Source organism: Eptatretus burgeri, chromosome 11, assembly GCF_056783735.1.
Source record: "Eptatretus burgeri isolate ZD-2024b chromosome 11, Ebu_testis_v1, whole genome shotgun sequence".
Lineage (NCBI taxonomy): Eukaryota > Metazoa > Chordata > Myxini > Myxiniformes > Myxinidae > Eptatretus > Eptatretus burgeri.
In genome coordinates this window covers 36,776,355-36,787,451 of record NC_140971.1, presented here as the reverse complement: position 1 = coordinate 36,787,451, position 11,097 = coordinate 36,776,355, and the positions used below count along the sequence as shown (strand labels likewise).

Genomic DNA, 11,097 nt, shown 5'->3' with positions numbered 1-11,097 from the left:
TTCATACCGTACAATTTTTAGCTTCTCTGGAATTGGAATTCCAGATAAGGTATTGTCCATCGTGCTCTGTCCATCCATCCGTCCGTCTGTCCGTCCGTCTCCTATTTCGACTTCCCTGGCCAAACTTCTTGGCCAATCGGGCTGCAATTGCGCAGCAACTTTCTGCTCGTGACTGGTAACGGGGATTGCAAATCTCATTCCGGTCACTTGACTTTAAGTAGGTCAAAATGGCAGTAGGTCCGGGCAGTGTTTGTCTCCGGATGCGTATGTGCGGTGTTTGTCTCTGGACCCGTCCAGGCGGTGTTTGTCTCCGGACGGTGTTTGTCTCCAGACCGCTTGGCTCCAAACGCGTCCAGGCGGTATTTATGTCTAGATGGGAGTTTGTCTCGGGCCGTGTTTCGCGGATGACTGGTAGTAAATGGATTTCAGACATTATTTTGTTTACATCTTCACTGTTATTCTATGTGGAATCATTTTGATGAAACTATGAATCGTAATTAGCGCTCCACCGCACGTCTACATTCCCTTCCTCTCACCTCATACTGCCTTCCCTCCTCCTCCCTCTTCTCTCTTTTTCCCTCCACCTCTTCATTCTCCCCACTCTCTCACTTCCCCACCCCTCTATCCATCTTCCCCCCTCTTTCTCTTCCTCCGCCCTTTGGTATTACCGTCAGGGAAGCGACGGGTGGGTATTTGCTAGTTATATGAATAATGATGGTCCTTGAATGGATACCTGAGGTGCCCCACTACTTACATCCTCCTAACCCGACATTGTCCCATTTACCGCGATGTTGCCTTCGTTTCAATTCGTCCGAACGACAAAAAACTTGTTTTAAATAATCAATTTACGAAAAGACGACACCAGGAAGTTTAACTCGAAGTTTGTAATATTTGGACAAAGCTGATCAGGAACAAAAACGAAATCATTACTTGAGCTGCGCGATGGAAACACCAAAACCAATTTCCAGTTGTGGAATGAAGCGATCCGAGATTTGAAGGCGACATTTTCTCTCGTTCACCGAGTCACGTCCGCGTTTATTTACGTTTGGCCTCGAGTCAAGTGAAGCGTCAGTTAATGTACAAAAAAGTTTTGTATTCGTGTCCGGAACAGGACGTTTTCTTTTAGTTTCAGGTTAAAACCAACACTGTGGACCGTGGAACTCAATGAAGGTCGAACCGCAACAAGAATCCGTCACGCGATCCTGAGGCGAAACGCTTCCTCGTCATCACGTGACGCGAACCTGAGGCGAGACGCTTCCTCGTCATCACGTGACGCGAACCTGAGGCGAGGCGCTTCTCGTCATCACGTGATGCGAACCTGAGGCGAGGCGCTTCCCGTCATCACGTGACGTGTCTTAAAACCACGCCCCTTACTCTTCTTCCTCTTCTCAATGGCCGCGATGCTGCGTAAACTCACCTCCCTCGCTTGGCCTGTCCACCGGGTCGCAACATGCACGGTACATGTACTCTCATTGATGTCGACGTGTTTGTTCGTCTCCATCATTCTCTTACTCCGTCTGTTATGTTCTGGAGATGGTCGTTATGATTTGTGTGTGTATTTCTCTCGTCCTGTTTTTGTCTGTGTTGATCTTTCTGGTCCTATTGCTGTTCGCAAACATGGTTACCTGGTCCTGGCCTTTGTCACGCTTTTTCTACGTCACACTTTCGTTCGTCAAGAACCGTCAGTCATACTGCACACCCTGTTTTCTCTCACCACACTTGTCACCACTCGGCACTCCCATGATACACACCATTGGTATCACCTGTCCTTCCAGTGCTCGACTCGTCACGGATTTTGTTTTGTGTTAATTTCGTACTCTGTGCCAATCCAATGTCTCATACCGACTTACTGGGACGTTATAATTTACACCTTGATTCCTCCGACCCCGAACCCGAACCCGACCCCTTCCTCAACCCCGGCCCCTTCCCCGACCCCATCCCCAACCCCGAACCCTTCCCCTTCCCCAACTTCCCCATCGCAAACATTTTCCACACTTCTCTCTCTCTTAAGTGCTCTCCTCATGACCCCAATCCACACTCCACCTTTTGATCTCTGCCCCTTCCCACACACCTTTGCAACCCCTCCTCTGCACTCTGCATCTCGTAACCCTTCTCTTTCCACCCCCCACCTCCCATTACCTGTCACCACTTCCCCCCCATACTCTCCCTTCTTATAACCCCCACTCCTCCACGCAATCCCTCCTCATAGCCCCCACCCCTTAACACCCCCTTCGTAACCCCACACTTCTCCCTCATAACCACACTCACCCCCCCACCTCATAACCCCAAACCCTTCACATTCACCCCCTCGTAACCCCTCCCCGCCACATTCACCCCCTCGTAACCCCTCCCCGCCACACTCACCCACCTCGTAACCCCTCCCTGCCACACTCACCCACCTCGTAACCCCTCCCCGCCACACTCACCCCCTCGTAACCCCTCCCCGCCACACTCACCCCCTCGTAACCCCTCCCCGCCACACTCACCCCCTCGTAACCCCTCCCCGCCACACTCACCCCCTCGTAACCCCTCCCCGCCACACTCACCCCCTCGTAACCCCTCCCCGCCACACTCACCCCCTCGTAACCCCTCCCCGCCACACTCACCCCCTCGTAACCCCTCCCCGCCACACTCACCCCCCTCGTAACCCCTCCCCGCCACACTCACCCCCTCGTAACCCCTCCCCGCCACACTCACCCCCCTCGTAACCCCTCCCCGCCACACTCACCCCCTCGTAACCCCTCCCCGCCACACTCACCCCCTCGTAACCCCTCCCCGCCACACTCACCCCCTCGTAACCCCTCCCCGCCACACTCACCCCCTCGTAACCCCTCCCCGCCACACTCACCCCCTCGTAACCCCTCCCCGCCACACTCACTCCCCTCGTAACCCCTCCCCGCCACACTCACTGCCCTCGTAACCCCACCCCACCCCACAACCCCCTTCCTCTCTGCACTGTCCACCCTCACTCTCCCCTTCCACACACTAACCCTCCATAACACTGTCCAGCACCCTCGACCAACTTTCCTCTACCCCCCCCCCCCCACCCCCTCCATCTCATCAAACTACCGAATTCCAAATAATTTCCTTAATTATGATCCAAAGTGTACAAATATCCTCATCTTGAGACATTTTCTCACTGTCCCTTGTTTTCCCACTTCCATCTCGATTCTTGAATCCTCACTCTCCTCTCCCCCCTCCAATTTTATTGCACCTTAACATTCTCCACCGATTCTTGGAGCATTTTAAACCTCAACAACCATCGGTCCATTTCATGATGCATTGCCATTTAATTCTCTTTATTTTTTTTGCAATACGATGGATAGCAGCTCAGATCCGCCACCTCCATTGTGCCTGGTGTTGGCTCAGTGGTTAGGGTGGTGGCTTGGGATCCTAGGGTCCTGAGTTCAAGCCCCGTCGGCCGCTGAATTAATACACCAGGGGGTTGACTCAGCCTGTCATCCTTCCGAGGTCGGCGAAATGAGTACCAGTTCCAGTGTGTGTACTGGTGGAGGGGCACTGCATCAGCGACACAGTCACGCTTCAAGAAATGATAGCTACCGCTGTAGCTAAGCTGCCATATGACCACCACCACCAACTCCTTTGTCCTTCCCTCCTTCCCTCCTTCCGTCCACCGTCTGCAGGCATCGCTCTCCACCTCCTCACATCGCAACGTCGCTTTTATAGACTGCCCGCTGAAAGCTGTGAAGGACATACCTGATGGAGCTACTTTGTTTGTTGGTGGTATGAGGGGAGGGAGATGGGGAGGGGTAGGGTGGTGTGGAAAATGTTTTGTTTATGTTATGCTGGTATCCTGATACTGTGGTTTACTTTTTAAGTACAGCTGTCCTGCATTGGAAAATCCACTCGGATTTAATCTGAGTTTTGCTGGCGTAAACTTTAAATTGTAGTTTGTCAAGGAACACGATTGTTTATTCAAGGTGAATAACAAGCTCGCTGTAATAAACACCGTATAGCGATTCTTGAGTCTTTATAAACCCAATCATTGGAGCCTTTCCCATACAGTACTTCTTTTGATCACTGATTCAGTCATCAGGGTCAAAGCTCTGGAGCGCTACGAAAAACTGCACATGCCATTTTTGGAACCTCACCCGATAAAGCATGTCATTATATTTTCTGTATGCATGTATAAAACACACCACACCACACCACACCACACCACACCACACCACACAGACACTGAAAAGAGGTTGGAATGGAATCCCCCCAAAAATCAACCAAACAAGGTAGGAATGACACCACAATCCTTTTATGGATTTCCATAACATTGTGTGGTAATCTATATATAATAGAGCTGTTATATATATATATATATATATATATATATATATATATATATATATATATATATATATATATATATATATATATATATATATATATGTCCGCTCTATACCCATCGGTTGGACGGCTGGCCTGACGCCACCCACAAATGTAACCTGGAAAAATCATACATCCACCATTTTTGGTGTTGTAGTCCGCGAACACATCTTCAGGGGTGTCATATTCACAGTCACCATGCCCGCCATATAAGTTTTCCATTCAGTATAAAACAAATTAAATGACTTAAAAGGTTCATCAAAGATCAAAAGGTTGTAGCCCACAGGTATTATGGGCTTTGTGAAGGTGATGGTACATATAGGCCTCAGCCTTCAGGCCTCTGATGTCAGTGCAATTGGAATTATCTGAGCTATTATAACCACGATATAGTATATATGCACATAAGCAGTAAGCATATTTTTGCTTCATGTACGCAATATTTTTGGAAGAGATCGTGGCAGCGGTCTGTTGCCTATGCAACGCCCAAATACAGAGACTCTTGGAACAAGATCACCCATAGGTCAGCTACTTTGCTATCATTTGTTTGCATCATAGGTCAGTCGTATCATTTGTTTGAAGATTTCTATGTGGGAGGGAGTTGTGCATTTGTAGTGTGGGTTGGTGTAATTGTGTATCTTTTGTGTCGTGGGATTCAGGTCAGGTATGGGAGCATGTGCCAGAACAGCGCGTCGCTGCGTCCACTTTCCGCCGGTACTCCAGGGGCCTCCGTCTGGCCATCCCCCAGGCAGATGCCAGGCCCATCCCCATCTCCTTGAGATGATGGTCAACCTGCTGCAACCATGAGGCACGTGGTCGGCCCACTGGCCTCCTCCACTCATGAGACTCCCTCGCTGAGAGAATCTGGTGAGCAGGATCAGCGTCAGGAAAACGAGCCACATGTCCATACAGCCGCAGCTGACGCTCACGGACTATGCAGGTAACAAATCTCATCCGAGTCTCTCTCAGCAACCGCTCGTTGGACACAAAATCCGACCAGCGATAGCCAAAGATTCTCCGAAGAGACCTGGTACCAAAGGAATTAAGTCTCCGTCTCAGATCCTTGGTCAAAGTCCAAGTCTCGCACCCATAGAGCAAGACTGGAAGTACCAAGGACCTGAAGACTCGGACTTTCGTCCTCCCGCACAGGTACCGGCAGCGCCACACCCCATGATCCAGTGAATCCATGACTCCCCAGGCCCGACCCAGACGTCTATTGACCTCCGGCTCACAACCTGCGGAGACATGAATATCACTGCCAAGGTAAGTGAATCTATCCACGACCTCAACATCCTCACCACAAACAGACACAGACAGGACAGCAGCATCCAAGATGTCACCGAAAGCCTGGATCTTTGTTTTGACCCAAGAAATCCGTAATCCCAACGGCTCCGACTCCTCATTCAGCACCTCGAGGGCCCCCAAGAGGATGTCTAAAGTCTCCGCAAAGATGACTGCATCATCTGCAAAATCAAGGTCCGAGATCTTGACATTGCCAAACGATGCACCGCAACTTGATCTCTCCGACATCCTCCCAAAAATCCAGTCCATACAAGTGCTGAAAAGTGTGGGGGCAAGTACACATCCCTGACGAACTCCAGTAACAACTGGAAATAAGTCAGAGGCGGTACCACCACACTTCACAGCACTCTCAGTACCAGAGTAGAGTTCAGACATCAGATCGATCATTTTCGGTGGCACCCCACGAAGACCAAGAATCCTCCAGAGGACATCCCGATTCACTGAATCGGAAACGCTTTACAGAGATCAACATAGGCTGCAAGCAGCCCCTGCCGAAACTCTCGTCTGCGTTCGGTGAGGACACGAAGTGCAAGGATACGGTCAATCGTTGACCTCTTTGGTGTAAAGCCTGACTGCTCTGGACGCTGGTGCTCAAGCAGAAGGTGGCGAACCCTATCAAGAATTATCCGAGCAAAGACCTTGCCCGGCACTGAAACAGCGTCACCCCTCGGTAGTTGTTGCAGTCTTGGCGATCACCCTTCCCTTTCCAGAGAGGGACAACAAGGCCCCTCTTCCAGTCAGTTGGGATGATGCCTGTGTTCCAGGCAGAGCACAAAACTGCATGCAACGACGCGAGTGCAGCATTTCCACCAGCCTTGAGAAGTTCGGCATGGATGCCACAGATCCCTGGAGCTTTGCCCCGCTTCAACTGGGTCACCGCAGCCCGTGTTTCCACAAGCGATGGTGGACCACAGTTGATTCGAGGGTCAGCAACAGGGATTGTAACACCCTTGACGTCCAACTCGACAGCTGGGGATCAGCCTGGTACAACCGCTCGAAGTAACCGGCCCAGCGGGCCTTCACTTCAGACTCCTCTGTCAGAGCCCTACCACTCTCTGCTCGAACTGCAGTGCTCCGAGGGATGGGCTTGGATGAACGTAATGCGCGAATTCCCCTGTAAGCGGGACGAGAATCACCTGTCCACAGGTGATGCTCTACCCCCTCACAGATTCCTCGCACATAGGCCTCCTTGTCCACCCTCAGTGCACGCAGTTTACGCCTCAGCTCCCTGAACAGCTCAGCTCTGCCATTCAGCCTGGCCCTGCGACTCTGGTCAATGGTATCCAGTGTCCCTTGAGAGACAAAATTCTCTTCTTTGCCCTGCGGTGAACTCCAAGGCATCCACCGGCAACATCAAGGACGGTGGTCTTGAAGGTGTTCCACAGCTCTTCAGGACCCCCAAAGCACCCAGACCCCCAAGTGTCCACTCAGCCTGTTCGCAAACTCTCAGCTACTCTCTCATCCCTGAGCTTGGCAACATCCAGCCTAGGCTGGGATGGTACCATTCTCCAGGATTTAAGGTGCAGCTTTAGAGTTGCTACAACAAGCCTGTGGTCAGTATTGAGGAACTGAGCACTCTGGTAGACCCTGCAGTTCTGGATCATCCTCCAACGACCGTCACAATGAGGACATGGTCAATCTCCTTTGCCACACCGCCAGCGTTGGAATACCAAGTCCAGCGATGAGCTTGCGGGCGCTGAAACCATGAACCAGCCACCCTAAGTCCATGACTTCTTGCAAAGTCAAGGAACTTAGTGCTATTCTGGTTCATAGTTCCTGACCCATGGGGACCAACACACACCTCATAACCATCCCTATCAGTTCCAGTCGATGCATTGAAATCCCCCAAGACTAGAAGTGTATCTCGTCTGGGGCACTGATCAACCACAGACTCGAGTGTGGCGTAGAATGTGTCCTTCACGGTAAGATCACTCGCCTCAGTCGGAGCATAAATAGAGACCAGGGAAATGACACCTAAGGAGTGACGAATCCTTAATCTCATAATACGCTCGTTGACCGGTGTTACCTCAATTATCATTGGGGTCAGCTTATTGGACACAGCTACAGCAACTCCTTGGGTATGGTAACCATCAGAGCGACCAGACCAATAGTAGGTGTAACCACCCACCATTATCTCGCCGCAATCCGGTCTCCGAACCTCAGAGAGAGCTGCAATCCCGATGTCCAAACGCTTGAGCTCAGATGATAACAGAGACAGGTGATCATCCTCTCTTAGGGATAGGACATTCCAGGCACCCACCCGAAGGGACCGCTCAGAGTTAACCCAAGGAGACCGCCGTCTGGTGGACGACACCTCAGCACCACTCCGACACACTCTCCCGCAATCTGACCCAGGGATGTTACCCCGTGGTTTCCCTCCTATCAAAGATTGGGGGTCCCGAAGGCTTTGCCCCAATTCCATCATCCGGTGAGCTGCCCTGCGAAGGGAAGCTGCACAGGAGGTACTCCCACGGAGTGGGTTTTCAGATTTTTTTGCGTTTTTGCGTTTTGCGGAATGAAGCGTTTTACGGTGGCTGGAGTGCAAATCCTGCCACCAACCTCCTAATAAGAAGTAACCCAACTGCAGGAGGACGTCCGCAGACACAGTTGGGCACTAGATATGGATGGCCGTTGGCTCACAAGGAGCTCCTCCGCCCTTTGACAGGTTTTGTTTTTAATCCTGCTGGGTGTCCATATCCAAACACCCTCCTCACCAGAAAACCTGGTGGGGGAGACGGTTTAGTCGCCGACAACCCGACCATGGAACAGGTTAGTACAGGTTTACATGGTACCTGTAGCAGGTCACAGATCGAACCTGACCTGACGAAGGAGGTCGTGGGATTGAGATGGAAAAATGGGAAAAGATGTCCTCTGTGTCTGTGCTTGTGCACACTTGCTTGTGTGTACCTGAAAGCAGGAATAGCGCAGTTAAAGCAACCCCACCGAACGAATACACTGGGTGGTTTGCCTTTGCTTTTCCAACAGCATTCAGAGCAGGAATTTGTAATTTGTTCATGTCCAGCAATGATTCACATATTCGTTGTGAATGACACCATGGGATCTTTTAATGTACATCAACTACTGCAAGCAGACAAGACATCCAGCTTGATGGCAATCTAAGGAACGGTGCACATTGTGATGCAACGCCCTGCCTGCAAAGCACTGCTGCGGCAGTTTGTATTCAGGCCGGGAATCAAAGCCAGGTTAGATGGCTCAACGGTGACTATAATAACCCTGCACCTTCGTATTGAGTTTGAATTATGGACACCTTTCTAGCCAATTTATAGTTCTCTTCATTGTTTTTGTTTTTCCACTGGGTTCCTGGAATGTACTTCATTGTTTTCCTGAACTGCAATTTTTTTTTTTTTGTAGTTTTTTTCCCTGAACTACATTACCTGTACCACCAAAAATTGCATGTCGAATCACTTAATCACTCACTTAACACTTGTATTGCCAAGCATGAACTCAAGTTGACCTTTGCTTTCATATCACTAGCATTTAGTTGTACGTTATGCGCACTCTGGCTTTGAGCCATCTGGGCCAGGTTTGAATCTCGACTCGGCTACAAGCTGTCATTGTGGTGCTTCACAGGTAGGGTTTTGCATCACATTTGTGCACAATCCATTGGATGGCCATGAAATTGCGTATCTCATCTACTAGTATCAGTTTGTGGACGTTAAGGACCCCACAGTATCCTTTGCAAGGAGTAGGCTATGGTTAAACTCCAAATTCCTGTCACCTTCAGTTGACCATCAGGCCTGGCCAACCGGTCCGTGAAAAAGATTTGGGCCGTAAACGTTTCCTGGCTGGCCCTGCAAGATGGTGCGACTAATTGCAGCCATTTAAGCAGTTAGGCCATAAGCCATGGCTCAGGAAGTGCCTGAAAATCAAGTTTCGTTCCACTCATCGGGGGGGGGGGTAGACAAAACCTTGATAATATGATCGTTTATATACAAATACATACATATGCAAAAGTTCTCCACTCAAATAGCTGCAGTTATTGTGTATTTTCATCTTGAAAATTGATGCATTCCCCGCGTTCTCTCATTTGAATTTTCTCCACTCGGATCACATGTAGGCCATGTGACGCCTCGACAGCCAATAGATCGGCTGACATTGAATGCAAATTTCGTCAGACTGTCATGTGAGCAGCTAAGTTGTCCAAGATGGCAGCTTCCTACAGGGAGGAAATCACCGGCAGCTGATCGGCGATTTATCGGTAATTTTTGATGAATATGGCATGAGGACGCTCCCCAGTGTATTATTCACCAGGACAATGTAGCGAACGAAGAAGTCAAACGTTTTACGTCTGTAAGATGGGATAAATGGAGAGAAAGTGTCAACAAATGGCTCGTCTTAGACAGTCACGAACGACATTTAGCCGAGAGTGCCGGTGCGGGAGGACTAACTTTGATCATGGGCCTTTTGTACCCATAGTGCCGGCACGGGAGGACTAACCATTGTTCAACGCCAGCACATCGACCCATCGAATGAACGCCATTGACCCTGCCTCGGACAGCTTTATATATAGTCGGTCAGCCGCGGCCAGACATTACATACATACGGCCGGTGGAGCAGACAACTGGGCAGTCGAACCGGTGCTGATCGACACTTGAGGCGTACCCAGTCAGCGCGAGGATCGACTTTGCCGCATCGCTAGTCATGTGGCGTCTTCGTCTGGGAAGAGCAGCCATCGTCAGGGTGGCCTTGGGCCAGCCCCGCAGGGTTGAGTCGATGTAACGGGGCGCCGGGCGGTATTGTGTGTCACTGAGTGTTGATTCAACTATATTTATATATTTTACACCCATGTAGTTCGGCTCGTGTTGAGGACGTTCCAGACCTCACGGGGTGGGGACCCAGCCTCCTTACCCGTAACCGCATCAGCCCCTAGACGGCCCCGACTACTACAATAGGGAAAGCGGAGTAACCTAATTTTGGCTCTTCGTGGGAGTTGCAGGTATACAACATGTCCAGCAATGTTCGATGCAGAGGGCAGTTTTTTTGGCGATGGTTCATACATGCAATCATCAACAATCGCAGAATCATCATGCATGGTTTGTGAACAACGTTTCTCAGCCCCACGTATTATTTTTGCATTTATGAAGCGACAGTAGCAAGTGTCGTGATAGCCCAGATGACAAGGGATTTCTTCACACTCAATATACACTCGTGCACTCTCGGCTAAACGTCGTTCGTGACCGTCTAAGACGAGCCATTTATTGGCACTTTCTCTCCATTTATCCCATCATACAGACGTAAAACATTTGACTTCTTCGTTCGCTACATTGTCCTGGTGAATAATACACCGGGGGGGGGGCGTCCTCACTGGCCATATTCATCAAAAATTACTGATAAACCACCGATCAGCTGCTGGTGACTTCCTCCCTGCAGGAAGCTCCCATCTTGGACAACTTAGCTGGTCACATGACAGTCTCATACCTGCCATCCCTTTTTGAA

The 11,097-nt window shown here is 50.2% G+C and overlaps 1 protein-coding gene across 1 annotated transcript in view; it reads left to right on the top strand.

The window, feature by feature from the left end:
• Positions 1–1,235: 1,235 nt before the first annotated feature.
• OXCT1 (3-oxoacid CoA-transferase 1) overlaps positions 1,236–11,097 on the top strand; it is a 45,219-nt gene continuing 35,357 nt past the window's right edge. Inside the window, exons 1-2 of the mRNA XM_085846012.1 lie at positions 1,236–1,457; positions 3,645–3,744. Coding sequence (XP_085702138.1) covers positions 1,392–1,457; positions 3,645–3,744 — 166 coding nt within the window. The 5' untranslated portion in view covers positions 1,236–1,391. The remainder of the gene's footprint in view (positions 1,458–3,644; positions 3,745–11,097) is intronic.